The sequence below is a fragment of the Coregonus lavaretus genome (genome assembly GCF_964263955.1).
Source record: "Coregonus lavaretus genome assembly, chromosome: 14".
Classification (NCBI taxonomy): Eukaryota; Metazoa; Chordata; class Actinopteri; order Salmoniformes; family Salmonidae; genus Coregonus; species Coregonus lavaretus.
In genome coordinates, this window is record NC_140001.1 from 45,135,429 (window position 1) to 45,159,298 (window position 23,870).

At 45.1% G+C, this 23,870-nt stretch overlaps 1 protein-coding gene across 1 annotated transcript in view; it reads left to right on the forward strand.

Moving 5' to 3' along the window:
* LOC311141148 (MAM domain-containing protein 2-like) overlaps positions 1–23,870 on the forward strand; it is a gene marked incomplete at both ends in the record, with an annotated part of 48,304 nt that overhangs the window by 9,469 nt on the left and 14,965 nt on the right. The window contains 4 exons of the mRNA XM_084176401.1: positions 12,531–12,781; positions 15,850–15,934; positions 18,458–18,595; positions 18,851–19,107. Coding sequence (XP_084032527.1) covers positions 12,531–12,781; positions 15,850–15,934; positions 18,458–18,595; positions 18,851–19,107 — 731 coding nt within the window. The remainder of the gene's footprint in view (positions 1–12,530; positions 12,782–15,849; positions 15,935–18,457; positions 18,596–18,850; positions 19,108–23,870) is intronic.

The following is a 23,870-nucleotide window of genomic DNA, read 5'->3' on the forward strand; positions in this document are numbered from 1 at the left end:
GTCAGAATGAGAAAAGGGTGTTGAGCCCCCTCAAGCCAATGCCTCCACACCTTAAGGGCTTGAACCACGGCTAACAGCTCCCTGTCCCCTACGTCATAATTACGCTCCGCCGGGCTGAGCTTTTTAGAATAAAAAGCGCAGGGACGGCGCTTAGGAGGCGTGCCGGAGCGTTGCGATAGTACTGCCCCAATACCGGCCTATGACGCGTCCACCTCTACCTGGAACGCTAAATTGGGGTCCGGGTGCGCCAGCACCGGAGCCGAAGTGAACAGGTCCTTTAGTTTACGAAACGCCCTGTCCGCCTCAGCCGACCACTGCAAACGCACCGGGCCCCCCTTCAGCAGGGAAGTAATGGGAGCTGCTACCTGTCCAAAACCCAGGATAAACCTCCGGTAGTAATTGGCAAAACCCAAAAACTGCTGCACCTCTTTAACAGTGGTTGGGGTTTGCCAGTTACGCACGGCTGACACCCGGTCAATCTCCATCTTCACCCCTGACGCGGACAACCGATGACCCAATAAGGAGATGGACTCCTGGAAAAACAGACATTTCTCTGCCTTGACATACAAGTCATGCTCCAACAGCCTACCCAACACTCGGCGCACCAGGGCTACATGCTCGGCTCGTGTAGCAGAGTACACTAGGATGTCGTCAATGTACACTACCACTCCCTGCCCATGCAGGTCCCGGAAGATCTCGTCCACAAATGATTGGAAGACTGAAGGAGCATTCATTAATCCGTATGGCATGACCAGATACTCATAATGACCTGAGGTGGTACTAAATGCCGTCTTCCATTCATCCCCCTCCCTAATGCGCACCAAGTTATAAGCGCTCCTGAGATCCAGTTTTGTGAAGAAACGCGCTCCGCGTAATGATTCAGTCATACTCGCAATCAGAGGTAGAGGGTAACTGTATTTCACAGTAATCTGATTGAGACTACGATAATCAATACATGGGCGCAAACCTCCGTCCTTCTTCTTCACAAAAAAGAAACTTGAGGACGCAGGGGAAGTGGAGGGCCGTATGTATCCTTGTCTCAGGGACTCCGCTATGTATGTTTCCATAGTCGCCGTCTCCTCTTGAGAGAGAGGATACACATGGCTCCGCGGAAGTGCCACACCTGTCTGGAGGTTTATCGCACAATCTCCCTGTCTATGAGGTGGCAATCGCATCGCCTTCGTCTTGCTGAACACGAGTGCCAACTCCTCATACTCAGGGGGAATGTGCATTGCGGGCACTTGGTTCGGACTCTCCACCGTGGTCGCCCCAACGGAAACACCTAAACATCGCCCAACACACTGGCCAGACCATTCCTTGAGAGCCCTCTGTTGCCACGAAATGGTGGGGTCATGGGTGACTAACCAAGGAAGCCCCAGCACCACGGGATACGCAGGAGAGTCAATGAGGTACAACTGAATAATCTCCTCTTGACCCCCCTGCGTCTTCATCTTTAGTGGCGCTGTGACCTCCCTAATCAACCCAGATCCCAACGGGCGGCTATCTAGGGCATGGACAGGAAAGGGTGCATCAACGGGCAGGAGGGGAATCCCTAACTTAGAACAACATTTCCGATCAATAAAATTCCCGTCTGCGCCTGAATCGACTAGCGCCTTATGCTGGGAATGAGATGCAACCTGAGGAAATACCACAGGTATACACAAGTGAACAACAGAGAGCTCTGGGTGAGTGGGGCGCCTACTCACCTGAAATGACTCCCCAGTGCGCGACCTGTTGCCTCGATTCCTCGGAGACCCTCCCCAGCACCTCGCCGCAGTGTGTCCTCCACGGCCACAGCTGGTGCAGGGGACGGCCCCCCTCGGGTTCTCTCTCCTACTCTCTCTTGCGCCAGCCCCCCCGAGCTCCATCGGGCTCGGCTCGGAGGTGCTGGGGGATGGAATGGACGGCCCCATCTCGGGACGTCCGCGGGTGACCAGCAGGGTATCCAAACGGATGGACATGTCCACTAGCTGGTCGAAGGACAGATTGGTGTCCCTGCAGGCCAGCTCTCGACGAACGTCCTCACGCAGGCTACACCGATAGTGATCGATAAGGGCCCTCTCATTCCACCCCGCATCCGCCGCTAGCATCCGGAAATCCAGGGCGAACTCCTGTGCGCTCCTCTTCCCCTGTCGGAGGTGGAACAGACGCTCCCCCGCCGTTTTACCCTCAGGAGGGTGATCGAAAACTGCCCTGAAGCGGTGGGAGAACTCTGCGTAGCTGATGGTGGCGGCGTCTATTCCCCTCCATTCGGCGTTGGCCCACTCCAACGCCTTGCCTGAGAGACAGGAGATGAGGGCGGAAACGCTCTCGTATCCCGAGGGCGCCGGGTGTATGGTGGCCAGGTAGAGTTCCACCTGAAGGAGGAACCCCTGACACCCGGCTGCGGTGCCATCATACGCCCTCGGGAGCGAGAGCCGAATCCCACTGGATTCCGGAGCTGGTCAGGTGGAGCTGGCCGATGGTGGTGGTAATGTAGGAGGAGGTGTGGGCACGCCTCCCCTCTCCCATCGGCGCAGGGTGTTCATAAACTCCTGCATGGCGGAGCCGAGTTGCTGGATCATGGCGTCCTGGCAGCTGACCCGATCCTCCAGCGACTCGGTCGCCGCCGCTGCTCCTGCTGACTCCATGTATGGTGTGTCGTTCTGTCACAAGGCTGATGTGGATGCGGTGTTGGAGTCAGGCACAGGACACAGAAGCTTAGTCGATCCGACTTTAATAGTCACAGGAGTAAAATACAAAACACAACGGGCCTCATAAACAGGAGGCGAGCGGATACGCAAAACAGTGCGTAAAGTGCGAACAGCACTAACAATAAGAAAACAAAATATCCTACACCAACAGACAGGCGTACAACGACACACAACTACAAACAAAACCAAAGGAAACTTATAGGTGACATAATCAATACGTAATATGGAACAGGTGCACTAATCAGACAAAACCAAACAAACATAGATAACATCAAACGGTGGCAGCTAGTACTCCGGGGACGACGAACGCCGAAGCCTGCCCGAACAAGGAGGAGGAGCAGCCTCGGCGGAATTCGTGACAATTAAATAATTTTTTCCCTCATTAATCTACACAAAATACCTCATAATGACAAAGCGAAAACAGATTTTTTTTTAAATGTTTGCAAATGTTTTTAAAATAAAAAAACAGAAACCTTATTTACATAAGTATTCAGACCCTTTGCTATGAGACTCGACAATTGAGCTCAGGTGCATCCTGTTTCCATTGATCATCCTTGAGATGTTTCTACAACTTGATTGGAGTCCACCTGTGGTACATTTAATTGATTGAACATGATTTGGAAAGGCACACACCTGTCTATATAAGGTCCCACAGTTGACAGTGCATGTCAGAGCAAAAACCAAGCCACGAGGTCGAAGGAATTCTCCGTAGAGCTACGAGACAGGATTGTGTCAAGGCACAGATCTGTGAAAGGGTACCAAAAAATGTCTGCAGCATTGAAGGTCCCCAAGAACACAGTGGCCTCCATCATTCTTAAATGGAAGATGTTGGAACTACAAAGATTTTTCCTAAAGCTGGCCGCCCAGCCAAACTGCAACAGCAATCGGGGGAGAAGGGCCTTGGTCAGAGAGGTGACCAAGAACCCAATGGTCACTCTGACAAAGCTCCAGAGTTCCTCTGTGGAGATGGGAGAACCTTCCAGAAGGACAACCATCTCTGCAACACTCCACCAATCAGGCCTTCATGAAAAATGGCACGACAGTAAAAGGCACATGACAGCCCGCTTGCAGTTTGCCAAAAAGCACCTAAAGGACTCTCAGACCATGAGAAACAAGATTCTCTGGTCTGATGAAACCAAGATTGAACTCTTTGGCCTGAATGCCAAGCGTCACGTTTGTAGGAAACCTGACACCATCCCTACGGTAAAGCATGGTGGTGGCAGCATCATGCTGTGGGGATTGAGGGAAAGATGAACGGAGCAAAGTACACAGAGATCTTTGGTGAAAACCTGCTCCAGAGCGTTCAGAACCTCAGACTGCCTTTACCACCTGAACAAAAGGAACACCAATGTGAGAATGCTGTTCATTGACTACAGCTGAGCGTTCAACACCACAGTTCCCACAAAGATCATCACTAAGCTAAGGACCCTGGGACTAAACACCTCCCTCTGCAACTGGATCCTGGACTTCCTGACGGGCCGTCCCCAGGTGGTAAGAGAGGCAACAACACATCTGCCATGCTAATGCTCAACACTTGGGCCCCTCAGCAGTGCGTGCTTGGTCCCTTCCTGTACTCCCTGTTCACCCACGACTGCATGGCCAAACACGACCCCAACACCATCTATAAGTTTGCTGACGACACAACAGTGGTAGACCTGATCACCGACAATGATGAGACAGCCTATAGGGAGGAAGTCAGAGACCTTGAAGTGTGGTGCCAGGTCATCAACCTCTCCTTCAATGTGAGCAAGACAAAGGAGCTGATCGTGGACTACAGGAAAAGGTGGGCCGAACAGGCCCCCATTAACATCGAAGGGGCTGTAGTGGAGCGGGTTGAGAGTTTCAAGTTCCTTGGTGTCCACATCACCAATGAACTATCATGGTCCAAACACACCAAGACAGTCGTGAAGAGGGCACGACAACACCTTCTCCCCCTCAGGAGACTGAAAAGATTTGGCATGCGTCCCCTTCTACAGCTGCACTATCGAGTGCATCCTGACCGGTTGCATCACCGCCTGGTATGGCAACTGCTCTGCATCTGACCGTAAGGCGCTACAGAGGGTAGTGCGTACGGCCCAGTACATCACCGGGGCCAAGCTTCCTGCCATCCAGGACCCCCCATCCCTTTGTTTTTATTATTATTATTATTATCTATGCAAAGTCACTGTACAAATTACCTCGACTAACATGTACCCCCGCACATTGACTCGGTACCAGTACCCGCTGTATATAGCCTCGTTATTTTATTGTGATAATTGTTTTACTATTTTTACTTTTTTAACTTGAGTTTATTTAGTAAATATATTCACTGCATGTGACATTTAATTTTTTTAATTAGCCAAAATGTCTAAAAACCTGTTAATGCTTTGTCATTATGGGGTATTGGGTTTAGGCCGATGAGATTGTAAAAATAAAAATAAAAATTTAGAAAAAGGCTGTAACGTGACAAAATGTGTAAAAAAAACATTGGCAGTAGAATGGCCTTACTGAAGAGGTCAGTGACTTTCAACGTGGCACCGTCATAGGATGCCACCTTTCCAACAAGTCAGTTTTTCCAATTTCTGCCCTGCTAATGCGGCCCCAGTCAACTGTAAGTGCTGTTATTGTGAAGTGGAAATGTCTAGGAGCAACAACGGCTCAGCCGCGAAGTGGTAGGCCACACAAGCTCACAGAAAGAGACCGTAGAATGCTGAAGCGCTTAGCCCGTAAAGATCACATGTCCTCGGTTGCAACACTCATTACCGAGTTCTAAACTGCCTCAGGAAGCAACGTCAGCACAAGAGCTGTTCGTCGGGAGCTTCATGAAATGGGTTTCCATGGCCGAGCCGTCGCACACAAGCCTAAGATCACCATGCGCAATGCCAAGCGCCAGCTGGAGTGGTGTAAAGCTCACCGCCATTGGACTCCGGAGCAGTGGAAACGCATTCTCTGAAGTGAAGAATCACGCTTTACCATCTGGCAGTCCGACGGACTAATCTGGGTTTGGCGGATGCCAGGAGAACGCTACCTGCCCGAATACATAGTGCCAACTGTAAAGTTTGATGGAGGAGGAATAATGGTCGGGGGCTGTTTTTCATGGTTTGGGCTAGGCCCCTTAGTTCCAATGAAGGGAAATCTTAATGCTACAGCATACAATGACATTCTAGACGATTCTGTGCTTCCAACTTTGTGGCAACAGTTAAGGGAAGGCTCTTTCCTGTTTCAGTATGACAATGCCCCATGCACAATGCGAGGTCCATACAGTAACGGTTTGACGAGATTGGTGTGGAAGAACTTGACTGTCCTGCACAGAGCCCTGACCTCAACCCAATCGAACACCTTTGGGATGAATTGGAATGCCGACTGCGAGCCAGGCCTAATCGCCCAACATCAGTGCCCAACTTCACTAATTCTCTTGTGGCTGAATGGAAGCAAGTCCCAGCAGCAATGTTCCAACATCTAGTGGAAAGCCTGGAGGCTGAGTGGAGGCTGTTATAGCAGCAAAGGGGGGACCAACTCCATATTAATGCCCATGATTTTGGAACGAGAAGTTCGAGATCTATATACAGTACCAGTCAAAAGTTTGGACACACCTACTCATCTTTATTTTTACTATTTTCTACATTGTAGAATAATAGTGAAGACATCAAAACTATGAAATAACACATCATGTAGTAACCAAAAAAAAGTGTTAAACTAATCAAAATATATATTTTATATTTGAGATTCTTCAAACAGCTGCCGTTTGCCTTGATGACATCGTTGCACACTCTTGGCATTCTCTCAACCAGCTTCACCTGGAATGCATTTCTAACAGTCTTGAAGGAGTTCCCACATATGTTGAGCACTTGATGGCTGCTTTTCCTTCATTCTGCAGTCCGAGTCATCCCAAACCATCTCAATTGGGTTGAGGTCAGTGGATTGTGGAGGCCAGGTCATCTGATGCAGCTCTCCATCACTCTCCTTCTTGATAAAATAGCCCTTACACAGCCTGGAGGTGTGTTGGGTCATTGTCCTGTTGAAAAACAAATGATAGTCCCAATAAGCCCAAACCAAATGGGATGTTATATCGCTGCAGAATGCTGTGGTATCCATGCTGGTTAAGTGTGCCTTGAATTCTAAATAAATCACAGACAGTGTCACCAGCAAAGCACCCCCACACCATAACACCTCCTCCTCCGTGATTTACGGTGGGAAATACACATGCGGAGATCATCTGTTAACAAACACCGCTTCTCACAAAGCCACAGTGGTTGGAATCAAAAATCTCCAATTTGGACTCCAGAATAAAAGGAAACATTTCCACCGGTCTAATGTCCATTGCTCGTGTTTCTTGGCCCAAGCAAGTTTCTTCTTCTTATTGGTGTCCTTTAGTAGTGATTTCTTTGCAGCAGTTCGACCATGAAGGCCTGATTCACACAGTCTCCTCTGAACAGAGATGTGTCTGTTACTTGAACTCTGTGAAGCATTTATTTGGGCTGCAATTTCTGAGGCTGGTAACTCTAATTAACTTATCCTCTGCAGCAGAGGTAACACTGGGTCTTCCATTCCTGTGGCGGTCCTCATGAGAGGCAGTTTCATCATAGCGCTTGATGGTTTTTGTGACTGCACTTGAAGAAACCTTCAAAGTTCTTGAAATGTTCCGTATTAACTGACCTTCACGTCTTAAAGTAATGATGGACTGTTGTTTCTCTTTGCTTATTTGAGCTGTTCTTGCCATAATATGGACTTGGTATTTCACCAAATAGGGCTACCTTCTGTATACCCCCCTACGTTATCACAACACAGCTGATTGGCTCAAATGCATTAAGTAGGAAAGAAATTCCACAAATTAACTTTTAAGAAGGCACATCTGTTAATTGAAATGCATTCCAGGTGACTACCTCATGAAGCTGGTTGAGAGAATACCAAAGAGTCTGCAAATATGTCATCAAGGCAATGGGTGCCTATTTGAAGAATCTCAAATGTAAAATATATTTTGATTTATTTAACACTTTTTTGATTACTACACACTTCCATATGTATTATTTCATAGTTTTGATGCCTTCACTAATATTCTACAATGTAAAAAATATTATAAAGAAAGAAAAAACCTTGAATGAATAGGTGTGTCCAAACTTTTGACTAGTAGTGTATGTAGTTTGGGTGTAATGTGTATGTTTATGTTGTATATACAGGGCACATTTGTAAAAGAGACCTAGGTCTCAATATGTCTTCCCTGTTAAAATAAAGGTCAAATAGAAATAGACCTTCACTTGATTTAGGCTACATTATTGCATGCTAATTGTTTCTGATCAATGATAAATTAGCAGATGAATAGATGAGCCAAACCACCACCACTTATTTACCCTGCCAGAAAGCAATTAACCAAATATCCTGTACAGACGGAGATTCAGTGAAACAAAATCACATTGATTGATTATCAGTCAAGTCAGTGAAGTCACAGGCTTTTGGTCGGGAGTAGGCCTAAGTGACTGCGAGTAAAGAGCAAAATAATCAACTTGTTAAACTACATAAAATGCTGGCAAAATGTTCTAATAAACTAGGCAAGATGATCATGAGCGTCACTCACCTCAATGTAGTTAACATTTCCCCGTCTGTTTCATTTTTCTGTTTTTATAGTTATTGTTTGGATAACCTTATTTGTATAGATTTTTTATTTGATTACTTATTTTTAAATATTTGTTTACTCTTCATGCGATGCGCACTGCAGAGAACACCGGAAGAACAATTATCACTGAATTATCACAGTGAATTATTGTAATGTTTATGTGTCAATTAATCCCATAAGGGAAGGGTTGCCAACTGGCGAGTTGACACGAAAATTAAATTGCATTCATTTTGTAGCCTAATCAATATCCAAACGGAGGTTCAGTGAAAACAAAACATTTACATTATTGATTTATCAAGACGAGTCCCCACGCTTGTCTCAAAGCAGCTTGATGACGCTGAAATTATAATCTAGTTGACCACACGCGGGTAACAGTTTCAGATTTGATAACGGCAATACCGTTCAGATATAAAGAAAATGTGGAAAAAAGTTGGCGGTATGGTAAAGTTAGCGTAAAAACGTCTTAGTATGAAAGTGTTACAAGAGAGCAAAAGAGAGAGAGAAGACAAAGACAGGAAGAGAGAGAACAAGAAAGAGAGAGCAAGTTAGACAAGCAGTTGGACTGAAAGTATGTACAGGTAACTTCCAAAATAATGGAAACACTTGAGTAAATGAAGGATACAAAGTATATTGAAAGCAGGTGTTTCCACACAGGTGTGGTTCATGAGTTAATTAAGCAATTAACATCCCATCATGCTTAGGGTCATGCATAACAAATGATGGGCAGGCCATTATTTTGGCTACCATGGCTATTCCCCCATAGGATGACAATGCCCCCATTCACAGGGCACTAGTGTTCACTGAATGGTTTGATGAGCATGAAAACGATGTAAACCATATGCCATGGCCGTCTCAGTCACCAGATCTCAACACAATTGAACAATAATGGGAGATTCTGGGGTGGCGCCTGAGACAGCGTTTTCCACCACCACCATCAACAAAACACCAAATGATGGAATTTCTCATGGAAGAATGGTGTCACATCCCTCCAATAGAGTTCCAGACACTTGTAGAATCTATGCAAAGGTACATTGAAGCTGTTCTGGCTCGTGGTGGCCCAACGCCTTATTAAAACAGTTTATGTTGGTATTTCCTTTATTTTGGAAGTTACCTGTATGCCACCAGAATCCTGATGCCAAGCCACACACTCTACAGCACTCCACTCCCAGCAGGCTTTCTGTTTTTCAGTCGGACAACTCTAACATTACATTAGTCTCTGGGTTCACTGCAGTTCTTGAGGACAGCGGCCGCCTCCAACAGCAGGGCTCAGTCCTGGTTTATAATAATCTGTCTCAGGAGTTTACGTAACCCCCTCTAAAAATAAGCGTTGGTGTTGTAGCCTACCAACTCTGTGCCATCGTTGCTTGCCAAATCAAAGGGCCTGCCTCCCAAATGGCACCCTATTCCCTATATAGTGCACTACTTTTGACCACTATATAGGGTGTAGGGTGCCATTTGGGACACAGCCATAATAGTGTGTCTGCAGTCAGCTTCACTCTGGGTAGTGCCGGTTGGGACAATTACCTGCTAACCCTGCGGCTAGACATCCAGCCGGGTTTAGGATTTCAAGTGGTTGAAGAACTGAAGCGTTCACTTTACTACATTGAACGACTGAAGCATTACAAAAGAGGCCTGGCTGACAGAAAGCAAAGCAGAGCAAGCAGCCAAGAGAATGGAATAACTGCCAAACATGAAACTCCAATCCCCTGATGGCGACCCGACACAATCTTGGCGATGTCGGTGGATCATGGTGGCTTGCGGTTTGTTACGCCCACCTGGTCTGTAAATATAGCCATAAAACCAAAAGACTGTGCCGCGTCGTGTTTTCTGTTTGGTTTCCACAGCAACACTGGATTGGAACGAGGGCCAGGCACACCAAAAAAAGAAGAAGACAAAAAAAGACTGGTGGTGGAATGCAAGATGGATGTCATCTGAGTTAATGGTTATTGTTGTGAAGCAAAGACATTATGGAACATCATGGCAGCAGTAAGAAGAAAGAAAGAATACCTGAAAGAAATGAAAGAAAGGATGATTTTCCTCTTTGTCCTCATTTCACAGCACCAGGCCACCCAGAGGGACACAAATTATTCTCTAGCTTGATTAGAGAGATCCCTAACAGTCTCACACTCATGGCCCAGTTTCCCAAAAGCATCTTAAGGCTAAGTTCATCATTTGAACCTTCGTAGGAGCATTGTTAAATCTCCAAGCTGTTTCCCAAAACCATAGTTACCTAAGTTGCACTTGAAAACGGTTGTTATTTACCGACAGCCTCAGACAGTTAGATGTATTAACACATGCTCCAACGATGCACTTAGCAAAAGTTCTCTTTGCGTGGTGTTTTGGGAAACGCATGTTACATCTTTGGCCGTTGTAGGAGCGATGTGTCTTTTAAAACACTCCTAAGCCTAAATTACATCGCTATCAGGAAACCGGGCCATGGTCTGTAGGTGAGCTGGTGTTCGTTCGCTCCTTCAGGTGTATTGGTTTTTGGGATAGGAAGATTAGACAGAATGACTCATAGGAGCGGTGGGATTCGTACCCATGCTGACACACAGTGTGCATGTGCTGACAGGTGACGGAGTAGACCACTAGACCAAGCCCAGTCACTTGGTTTAGGATTTTACAATGGTCCACAGATAGTTCCTCTCCTCAGTGATGTCTTTCTGTCAGAAAAGAGATGTAGAGGGGGTTTTCCCACCCTGTCCTGTGTTAAACACATGGCCTGTGTCCCAAATGCCACCCTATCCCCTACATACTCTTGACCAAAAGTACTGCATTATAGGGAGCTATTTGGGACGCAACCATCATCATCATCTTGTCCTTGACCGTGGTTCACTAGTCTGATGACTGTCTGGTCAGTATGGACTGTCTCCAACAGCTGTAGAGAGAGTTTGTAATACACGCCGGATTTAAAGCAGACATCTATGGTTTGTCTGTTCTCTGTCTAGTCAAACATAATATATAGATCTGTGAGTCAAACCAATAGAGACATACAGTATAACACTTATAACACTCAACAGGAGTGCAGCTGCCCTGTGTAACTTACTTCACCTACTCCACAAACCCCCTCCAGCAGTCACTGTGTTGTGTGGTTAAATGTGCCTCGCTTATACCTTTAACTTCATGTCAGTAGATACCCATTTTGGTACTCTGTAGCTCAATTGGTAGAGCATGGCGCTTGTAACGCCAGGGTAGTGGGTTCGATCCCCGGGACCACTAAATGGCATATTATTATTATTATTATTATTATTATTATTATTATTATTATTATTATTATTATTCCAGGCATTGCGCTAACTCTGGTTAGCATTAGCTCGCAAAACTACCTTGAACTTCCTTCATACTGGACAGAGAGACATACAAATGTTATCCACAAGTTCATCTGACTCTGGGTAAGTAGATAAAGGGCCTCATTGCCAAAATCCCAAAGTATTCCTTTAAGCTAATCAAACGGATGTTTAGCATTGTTCAACTCAGTGATTATTTACATATTTCAAACTGCATTAGATGCAAGCATATGACAAACAACCGTTACAGTAAAATGAAAAGTTAAGTGCTGAACCAAATATTTGTATCATTCCAAGAGAGCCCATCTCCTTATGTCCAGTTTGAACATTGCAGTATTAGTGGTATATAATATATATTCATACTCTTTGGCTTCAATGTGTGGACCTGTTTACAGTTAGGGGATCACTCTGAGGCTTTGTCTGAGGACACCAGTATGAGTCAGGAGTGTTGGTGTTAGGAGACTGTCTGTGGTGCAGTAGAAGAGTCTAAGAAGCTGCCAGCCTGTGTGCCTTTCTCTCACTTTAAGAAAGCAGAGGGCAGTGCCAGACAGTTTGCTCTGCCGATCAACCGTTTAGGCAGTGCACCAATTGCTTTGAATTTGATGTTGGCATTTGAACTCTGCCTTGTAAGCCTCGCGGCCAGCTGTTTTATGCACATCTATGTCAGCATTTGAAGTTGGCCTTGTTGTGACTCGATAGCTTGTATTATGCATCTATTTCACGTTGCACTGTATGTGCCGTTCCAGAAGTAAATGAGCAGGGCTTGATATTGTACATGCCATTCCACAGACGTTTAAACTGTGATATTTAATGGCTGGGGTCATTTTTGTTTGTTTTTGCAGTTCTCCAAATAGCATTTCAGAGTTTTAAAATTGTGTAGAAATGAGGTAAATGGGCTTCAACTTTTAAAAAAATCCTAAACGACACTATTTTGATATCCCTCTCTCTCATCCCCCATAGGGCGTTTCATCACGGCAGACTCGTCCTTCATCGATGGGAGGGAGAAGGCTGTCCTGGTGAGCCCAGTGTTAGAGATTCTGGACTGGAGCTGTCTAAGGCTGGTCTACCAGATCACTGGAGCTGGCTCTCTGCAGCTGCATCTCAGACCAGAAGCAGACAACTTTGACTACAGTCTATGGAGTGCAGACAAGCCTTCAGACAGCTGGCTCATTGCTAGCATAGACCTGAGAAACACTTCCAACGCATACCAGGTACACGCACAAGCACGCATCCACGCACACACACACACATACAAAACGCAACACCTCCAAACCTACCAGGGAGGTATACCCCAAAACACTCAGCCCTCTATAAATTCTATAACTGGGGCCAGGAGTTTTTCCTGACAACATGACCTGACCAGGAAAAACTGTGGGACCTCTTTGGCATTCTAAGACACCCCGGCATACCATTTGGCGGCAGGTAGCTACCATATAAAATTATTTGACTTAAGACCGTAAGATAAAGTGTTATTGCGTTATGTAATAGAAGTAAAAACACTTAAACGAGGGGATTTCAAATATACCGTAAGTGACAAGTGTTAACTAAATAATTTATAACACTTTATGGCTATCTGATATCACAGGAGCCAAGTAACCCCCCTTTAAAGACCTGAGAGGGTTGTGTTTTGATTTTAGGCCAAGGCCACACAGACCATAATAATGACAGAGTACTGATGATGATGTAATACTAAATACTTCTAAGGATTTTTTCCTAATAATTGCACCTTCTCTCCCTACCTTCTAACCACAGCAACGCGCTCATAGGTTGAATCACAAATGGCACCATAATCCCTATTTAGTGCACTGGGCCCTTGCCAAAAGTAGTGCACTATACAGTGGGGAAAAAAAGTATTTAGTCAGCCACCAATCGTGCAAGTTCTCCCACTTAAAAAGATGAGAGAGGCCTGTAATTTTAATCATAGGTACACGTCAACAATGACAGACAAAATGAGAAAAAAAAATCCAGAAAATCAAATTGTAGGATTTTTAATGAATTTATTTGCAAATGATGGTGGAAAATAAGTATTTGGTCAATAACAAAAGTTTCTCAATACTTTGTTATATACCCTTTGTTGGCAATGACACAGGTCAAACGTTTTCTGTAAGTCTTCACAAGGTTTTCACACACTGTTGCTGGTATTTTGGCCCATTCCTCCATGCAGATCTCCTCTAGAGCAGTGATGTTTTGGGGCTGTTGCTGGGCAACACAGACTTTAAACTCCCTCCAAAGATTTTCTATGGGATTGAGATCTGGAGACTGGCTAGGCCACTCCAGGACCTTGAAATGCTTCTTACGAAGCCACTCCTTCGTTGCCCGGGCGGTGTGTTTGGGATCATTGTCATGCTGAAAGACCCAGCCACGTGTCATCTTCAATGCCCTTGCTGATGGAAGGAGGTTTTCACTCAAAATCTCACGATACATGGCCCCATTCATTCTTTCCTTTACACGGATCAGTCGTCCTGGTCCCTTTGCAGAAAAACAGCCCCAAAACATGATGTTTCCACCCCCATGCTTCACAGTAGGTATGGTGTTCTTTGGATGCAACTCAGCATTCTTTGTCCTCCAAACACAACGAGTTGAGTTTTTACCAAAAAGTTATATTTTGGTTTCATCTGACCATATGACATTCTCCCAATCCTCTTCTTGAGCATCCAAATGCACTCTAGCAAACTTCAGACGGGCCTGGACATGTACTGGCTTAAGCAGGGGGACACGTCTGACACTGCAGGATTTGAATCACTGGCGGCGTAGTGTGTTACTGATGGTAGGCTTTGTTACTTTGGTCCCAGCTCTCTGCAGGTCATTCACTAGGTCCCCCCGTGTGGTTCTGGGATTTTTGCTCACCGTTCTTGTGATCATTTTGACCCCACGGGGTGAGATCTTGCGTGGAGCCCCAGATCGAGCGAGATTATCAGTGGTCTTGTATGTCTTCCATTTCTTAATAATTGCTCCCACAGTAGATTTTTTCAAACCAAGCTGCTTACCTATTGCATATTCAGTCTTCCCAGCCTGGTGCAGGTCTACAATTTTGTTTCTGGTGTCCTTTGACAGCTCTTTGGTCTTGGCCATAGTGGAGTTTGGAGTGTGACTGTTTGAGGTTGTGTACAGGTGTCTTTTATACTGATAACAAGTTCAAACAGGTGCCATTAATACAGGTAACGAGTGGAGGACAGAGGAGCCTCTTAAAGAAGAAGTTACAGGTCTGTGAGAGCCAGAAATCTTGCTTGTTTGAAGTTGACCAAATACTTATTTTCCACCATAATTTGCAAATAAATTCATTAAAAATCCTACAATGTGATATTCTGGATTTTTTTTCCTCATTTTGTCTGTCATAGTTGACGTGTACCTATGATGAAAATTACAGGCCTCTCTCATCTTTTTAAGTGGGAGAACTTGCACAATTGGTGGCTGACTAAATACTTTTTTCCCCCACTGTATAGGGAATAGGGTGACATTTGGGGCGCAGACGTACTCTCCCATTACATAAAACCACCCAAGGATCTTCAAGAGAGTGATCGATGGGAAAATAATAGTGTGTACTTTATTAGAGGTTTAACGTAAACCCTCTAATGGAAATAGTCATGGAAATATAAAGCTGTTGTACAAGTGAGAGTGAATTATGAAGGGAAAACCCTGTTCCCATCCCACACGTTGTCACCGTGAGTAATAAGGTGACAGGAATGTTTGAAAGAAAGAAGATGAGTAGGCGGCCAGTACGTTGCAATAAACATTTAACCGAAAATATTTACAAAAGCATACATAAAGGGGCAGATCAGCATTGTACATCAGCACACACAACCAGACGACAGGAATGTTGAAAAGGTGGACGGCGTGTATACCTTTTAAATCACTAGAATATGGCCCCAATCTCATCTTCATCTCTTCCATCATTAGGAATAGACAGATTAGACAGACAAACTTTACTGTACAGGCCAGGGGGCCTAATGGTTCACAGGATACAGGCTCTGCAGCTGTGTCGCCTGGCAGATTTCACCTCTGATTGACTGATGGGAGGTGATAGGTTAATAGGTGCTTACTGTTAGGGCAGAGGCCCAATCCATAGAGTGTAGGAGGTGCTGTCATCTGTTAGGGTTTTATTGCTTTTAGAGTGGAAACTTCTTAATGGAAACTAAACTTCATAACAGTGCTTATCTGAGATTATGGCTTTTTCTCTTTTATTTCATTCTCTCACTCTGTTTCTCTGTCTCTCTCGTTCTTTCTCTCTCTCTCCTCCGCTCCCTCTCTCTCCCTCCCTCTCTCTCTCTCTCTCTCCTAGCTCTTGATGGAAGGTCGACCGAGTGAGGATGCAGGCAACAGTGTGGCGATCTTTGAAATCCACATTGTACCAGGCTACTGCATAGGTCAGTTCTCAGGGGAAAATAGAACTGTTAAGCCCTATATCAGGGCTCATCAACTAGATTCAGCTGCGGGCCGATTTTTTCTTGAGCGGATGGTCGGGGGCCGGAACATAATTACAAATAATTTGTAGACTGCAAATTGACCGCAAGAAGCCCAAACTTATATAATATTTGACAAAAACATAATAATTTCTAACCTTGCTTACATTTGTATACGTTCACGTGTCTCTCTATTATATGCGTGGGAATACTTGGGAATTTGGGAATACTCGCAGAAAACGTGGGGGGCCAAATTAAATTACATTTGTCCCGCTAGCCGCCTGTTGCGGAACCCTTCCCTACATCATGTGGTTTATGATTTAAGATCAAGAATGATAAGACAACACATTTAAAAAAAAAAAAAATTATTTCACCTTTATTTAACCAGGTAAACCAGTTGAGAACAAGTTCTCATTTACAACTGCGACCTGGCCAAGATAAAGCAAAGCAGTGCGATAAAAACAACAACACAGAGTTACATATGGGGTAAAACAAAACAAAGTCAAAAAAATACAACAGAAATACATATATATACAGTGTGTGCAAATTTAGCAAGTTATGGAGGTAAGACAATAAAATAGGCTATAGTGCAAAATAATTACAATTAGTATTAACACTGCAATGATAGATGTGCAAGAGATGATGTGCAAATAGAGATACTGGGGTACAAATGAGCAAAATAAATAACAATATAGGGATGAGGTAGTTGGGCGGGCTAATTTCAGATGGGCTGTGTACAGGTGCAGTGATCGGTAAGGTGCTCTGACAACTGATGCTTAAAGTTAGTGAGGGAGATAAGTGTCTCCAGCTTCAGAGATTTTTGCAATTTGTTCCAGTCATTGGCAGCAGAGAACTGGAAGGAATTGCGGCCAAAGGAGGTGTTGGCTTTGTGGATGACCAGTGAGATATACCCGCTGGAGCGCAGACTACGGGTGGGTGTTGCTGTGGTGACCAATGAGCTAAGATAAGGCGGGGATTTGCCTAGCAGTGATTTATAGATGGCCTGGAGCCAGTGGGTTTGGCGACGAATATGTAGTGAGGACCAGCCAACAAGAGCGTACAGGTCACAGTGGTGGGTATTATATGGGGCTTTGGAGACAAAACGGATGGCACTGTGATAGACTACATCCAATTTGCTGAGTAGAGTGTTGGAGGCTATTTTGTAAATGACATCGCCGAAGTCAAGGATCGGTAGGATAGTCAGTTTTACGAGGGCATGTTTGGCAGCATGAGTGAAGGAGGCTTTGTTGCGAAATAGGAAACCGATTCTAGATTTAACTTTGGATTGGATATTCTTAATGTGAATCTGGAAGGAGAGTTTACAGTCTAACCAGACACCTAGATATTTGTAGTTTTCCACATACTCTAGGTCAGACCCGTCGAGTGTAGTGATTCTAGTCGGGTGGGCGGGTGCAAGCAGCGTTCGGTTGAAGAGCATGCATTTAGTTTTACTAGTGTTTAAGAGCAGTTGGAGGCTACTGAAGGAGTGTTGTATGGAATTGAAGCTCGTTTGGAGGTTTGTTAACACAGTGTCCAATGAAGGGCCAGATGTATACAAAATGGTGTCGTCTGCGTAGAGGTGGATCTGAGAGTCACCAGCAGCAAGAGCGACGTCATTGATATACACAGAGAAAAGAGTCGGCCCAAGAATTGAACCCTGTGGCACCCCCATAGAGACTGCCATAGGTCCAGACAACAGGCCCTCCGATTTGACACATTGAACTCTATCTGAGAAGTAGTTGGTGAACCAGGAGAGGCAGTCATTTGAGAAACCAAGGCTATTTAGTCTGCCAATAAGAATGCGGTGGTTGACAGAGTCGAAAGCCTTGGCCAGGTCAATGAAAACGGCTGCACAGTACTGTCTATTATCGATCGCGGTTATAATATCGTTTAGGACCTTGAGCGTGGCTGAAGTGCACCCATGACCAGCTCGGAAACCGGATTGCATAGCGGAGAAGGTACGGTGGGATTCGAAATGGTCGGTGATCTGTTTGTTGACTTGGCTTTCAAAAACTTTTGAAAGGCAGGGCAGGATGGATATGGGTCTGTAACAGTTTGGATCTAGAGTGTCATCCCCTTTGAACTTAGTCAGACAGTGCAGGTCCTATAGTATGGTGGTGTATGTGGTTCAATTCCTGTCTTCACCCTTCCAACTTTGTCTCCTCCTAATCTGTCTCCCCCGCTGTTTCTAATCTGTCTGAATAAAAGTCATAATGGCCCAACAAATTGAGAACTCAGTCAGAACATTTCTCTGACGATATTGAAACCAAAAATATTCCTTGTGCATGGTACAGAATTTCCATATGCCCACTTATTTGGGGATATGTAGGCCTATAAAGATGGTGTAATGTCACAAAAAACTCACAGGACAAATACATAAATAAGGAAAGTACTAACACTTTACATAACGTTTTCTTATACCTGTGTAGTAACACTGTAGTAACAACATGAAGTGTTACCAGGAAACCTAACTGTTGTTGTTGTCAGAGTGTAACTTTGAGGAGCACCACCTTTGCGGCTACAGTAACCACTGGAACCCCAATGTCAACTGGTACGTTGGAGGAAGTCTGGCCCGAGACCCACAGTCCAACCTGCCTGATGATCACACCATGAGCAACCAGAGAGGTACTTACACACACTGATCACACCATGAGCAACCAATATAAACACATACACACATAAATGCATGCACACTGAAACACACATACCGATACACACATACACATACTGATCTCACCATGAGCAGTGCCTGACCTTAGCGTGTGTTCTGTTCCTTGGGGTATGTGTACTAGTTTTTGTTCTTCGTATCATGATTAACCCAATATTTGCTGTCATGTTTTTACACTACGCCCCCCAACCTTCCACACCACCTCACTCCAGGCCACTACATGTATGTGGACTCGGTTTACGCCAAACGGTTCCAGGAAGTGGCCAAGCTGATGTCTCCCATGACGACTACGCCGATGTCGGGCTGCCTGACGTTCTACTACCAGCGGGACCAGGAGAGAGGCAACATCTTCTCAGTGCTCACTAGAGACATACTGGGACACTACGAGGAGATCTGGAGACCAGAGGTCTATGCTACACCCACCTGGAGGCTGGTCAACGTGGACATCAAGGCCCCACACCCCATGGAGGTCAGTACTGGTAGTGCACACCCTAGAGTTCAGGGGTCAGATGGAAAGGACAGACATACCAGTCAAAAGTTTGGACACACCTACTCATTCAAGGGTTTTTCTTTATTTTTACTCTTTTTAATAATACTGAAGACATCAAAACTATTAAATAACACATATGGAATCATGTAGTAACGAAAAAGGTGTTCAACAAATCAACATCTATTTTATATTTGAGATTCTTCAAATAGCCACCCTTTGCCTTGATGACAGCTTTGCACACTCTTGGCATTCTCTCAACCAGCTTCATGAGATAGTCACCTGGAATGCATTTCAATTAACAGGTGTGCCTTCTTAAAAGTTAATTTGTGTCATTTCTTTCTTTCTTAATGTGTTTCAGCCAATCAGTTGTGTTGTGACAAGGTAGGGGAGGTATACAGAAGATAGCCCTATTTGGTAAAAGACCAAGTCCATATTATGGCAAGAACAGCTCAAATAAGCAAAGAGAAGCAACAGTCCTTCATTACTTTAAGACATGAAGGTCAGTCAATACGGAACATTTCAAGAACTTTGAAAGTTTCTTCAAGTGCAGTCACAAAAAACATCAAGCGCTATGATGAAACTGGCTCTCATGAGGACCACCACAGGAATGGAAGACCCAGAGTTACCTCTGCTGCAGAGGACAAGTTCATTAGAGTTACCAGCCCCAGAAATTGCAGCCCAAATAAATGCTTCACAGAGTTCAAGTAACAGACACATCTCAACATCACCTGTTCAGAGGAGACTGTGTGAATCAGGCCTTCATGGTCGAATTACTGCAAAGAAACCACTACTAAAGGACACCAATAATAAGAAGAGACTTGCTTGGGCCAAGAAACACGAGCATTGGACATTAGACTGGTGGAAATGTGTCCTTTGGTCTGGAGTCCAAATTGGAGATTTTTGGTTCCAACCGCTGTGACTTTGTAAGATGCGGTGTGGGTGAACGGATGATCTCTGCATGTGTATTTCCCACCGTAAAGCATGGAGGAGAAGGTGTTATGGTATGGGGGTGCTTTGCTGGTGACACTGTCTGTGATTTATTTAGAATTCAAGGCACACTTAACCAGCATGGCTACCACACCCAATTGAAATGGTTTGGGATGAGTTGGACCACAGAGTGAAGGAAAAGCAGTCAACAAGTGATCAGCATATGTGGGAACTCCTTCAAGACTGTTGGAAAAGCATTCCAGGTGAAGCTGGTTGAGAGAATGTGCAAAGCTGTCATCAAGGCAAAGGGTGGCTATATGAGGAATCTCAAATATAATATATATATTTTTTTCTGTTTTACTACATGATTCCATATGTGTTATTTCATGGTTTTGATGTCTTCACTATTATTCTACAATGTAGAATACAGTAAAAATAAAGTAAAACCCTTGAATGAGTAGGTGTGTCCAAACTTTTGACTGGTACTGTACATACACACACACACACACACACACACACACACACACACACACACAGGCTGGTCGGCACACACGCGCACACACACACACACACACACACGTATGCACACATGCGCATGCTCGCACACACACACACACACACCACAAACACACATACACCACCAACTTTTATGACCTCAGGTCCAGACAGTGACCCTCTTCACTGACCCCTAACAACACTTCTTCCGACACCAGGGACTCCGACACGCACGCGCACACACACACACACACAGATGAAGTGGTGCCAGGAAAATAGCCTCTCCCTCAATGTCAACAAAACAAAGGAGCTGATCGTGGACTACATCGACGCCGCCGCAGTAGAGAGGGTCAAAAGCAAGTTCCTCGGCATGCACATCACTGACAACCTGAAATGGTCCCTTCACACAGACAACGTGGTGAAGAAGGCGCAACAGTGCCTCTTTTTTTATTTTTTTTTATTTCACCTTTATTTAACCAGGTAAGCCAGTTGAGAACAGGTTCTCATTTACAACTGCGACCTGGCCAAGATAAAGCAAAGTAGTGCAATAAAAACAACACAGAGTTACATATGGGGTAAAAAAAAAACATAAAGTCAGAAATACAACAGAAAATATATATACAGTGTGTGCAAATGTAGCAAGTTATGGAGGTAAGGCAATAAATAGGCTATAGTGCAGAATAATTACAATAGTATTAACACTGGAATGCTAGATGTGCAAGAGATTATGTGCAAATAGAGATACTGGGGTGCAAAAGAGCTAAATAAATAACAATATAGGGATGAGGTAGTTGGGTGGGCTAATTTCAGATGGGCTGTGTACAGGTGCAGTGATCGGTAAGGTGCTCTGACAACTGATGCTTAAAGTTATTGAGGGAGATAAGAGTCTCCAGCTTCAGAGATTTTTGCAATTCGTTCCAGTCATTGGCAGCAGAGAACTGGAAGGAATGGCGGCCAAAGGAGGTGTTGGCTTTGGGAATGACCAGAGAGATATACCTGCTGGAGCGCAGACTACGGGTGGGTGCTGCTATGGTGACCAATGAGCTAAGATAAGGCGGGGATTTGCCTAGCAGTGATTTATAGATGGCCTGGAGCCAGTGGGTTTGACGACGAACATGTAGTGAGGACCAGCCAACAAGAGCGTACAGGTCACAGTGGTGGGTAGTGTATGGGGCTTTGGAGACAAAACGGATGGCACTGTGATAGACTACATCCAATTTGCTGAGTAGAGTGTTGGAGGCTATTTTGTAAATGACATCGCCGAAGTCAAGGATCGGTAGGATAGTCAGTTTTACGAGGGCATGTTTGGCAGCATGAGTGAAGGAGGCTTTGTTGCGAAATAGGAAGCCGATTCTAGATTTAACTTTGGATTGGAGATTCTTTATGTGAGTCTGGAAGTTGAGTTTACAGTCTAACCAGACACCTAGATATTTGTAGTTGTCCACATACTCTAGGTCAGACCCGTCGAGAGTGGTGATTCTAGTCGGGTGGGCGGGTGCTAGCAGCGTTCGATTGAAAAGCATGCATTTAGTTTTACTAGTGTTTAAGAGCAGTTGAAGGCTACTGAAGGATTGTTGTATGGCATTGAAGCTCGTTTGGAGGTTTGTTAACACAGTGTCCAATGAAGGGCCAGATGTATACAAAATGATGTCGTCTGCGTAGAGGTGGATCTGAGAGTCACCAGCAGCAAGAGCGACATCATTGATATACACGGAGAAAAGTGTCGGCCCAAGAATTGAACCCTGTGGCACCCCCATAGAGACTGCCATAGGTCCAGACAACAGGCCCTCCGATTTGACACACTGAACTCTATCTGAGAAGTAGTTGGTGAACCAGGCGAGGCAGTCATTTGAGAAAACCAAGGCTATTTAGTCTGCCAATAAGAATGCGGTGGTTGACAGAGTCGAAAGCCTTGGCCAGGTCGATGAAGACGGCTGCACAGTACTGTCTATTATCAATCGCGGTTATAATATCGTTTAGGACCTTGAGCGTGGCTGAAGTGCACCCGTGACCAGCTCGGAAACCGGATTGCATAGCGGAGAAGGTACGGTGGTATTCGAAATGGTCGATGATCTGTTTGTTAACTGGGCTTTCGAATACTTTCGAAAGGCAGGGCAGGATGGATATAGGTCTGTAGCAGTTTGGATCTAGAGTGTCACCCCCTTTGAAGAGGGGGATGACCGCGGCAGCTTTCCAATCTCTGGGGATCTCAGACGTTATGAAAGAGAGGTTGAACAGACTAGTAATAGGGGTTGCGACAATTTTCGGCGGCTAGTTTTAGAAAGAAAGGGTCCAGATTGTCTAGCCCAGCTGATTTGTAGGGGTCCAGATTTTGCAGCGCTTTCAAAACATCAGCTGTCTGAATTTGTGTGAAGGAGAAGCGGGGGGGGCATGGGCAAGTTGCAGCAGAGGGTGCAGAGTTGGTGGCCGGGTTAGTGGTAGCCAGATGGAAAGCATGGCCAGCTGTAGCAAAATGCTTGTTGAAATTCTCGATTATTGTAGATTTATCGGTGGTGATAATGTTTCCTAGCCTCAGTGCAGTGGGCAGCTGGGAGGAAGTGCTCTTATTCTCCATGGACTTTACAGTGTCCCAAAACTTTTTGGAGTTAGTGCTACAGGATGCAAATTTCTGTTTGAAAAAGTTAGCCTTTGCTTTCCTGACTGCTTGTGTATATTGGTTCCTAACTTCCCTGAAAAGTTGCATATCGCGGGGGCTATTTGATGCTAATGCTGTACGCCACAGGATGTTTTTGTGCTGGTCAAGGGCAGTCAAGTCTGAGGAGAACCAGGGGCTATATCGGTTCTTAGTTCTGTATTTTTTGAATGGGGCATGTCTATTTAAGATTGAGAGGAAATTACTTTTAAGGAACAACCAGGCATCCTCTACTGACGGAATGAGATCTATATCCATCCAGGATACCTGGGCCAGGTCAATTAGGAAGGCCTCCTCGCTAAAGTGTTTTAGGGAGCGTTTGACAGTGATGAGGGGTGGTCGTTTGACCGCGGACCCGTTACGGACGCAGGCAATAAGGCAGTGATCGCTGAGATCCTGGTTGAAGACAGCTGAGGTGTATTTAGAGGGTATGTTAGTCAGGATGATATCTATGAGGGTACCCATGTTTACGGATTTAGGGTTGTACCTGGTAGGTTCGTTGATAATTTGCGTGAGGTTGAGGGCATCTAGCTTGGATTGTAGGATGGCTGGGGTATTAAGCATATCCCAATTTAGGTCACCAAGCAGTACAAACTCAGAGGATAAATGGGGGGCAATCAATTCACATATGGTGTCCAGGGCACAGCTGGGGGCTGAGGGGGGTCTG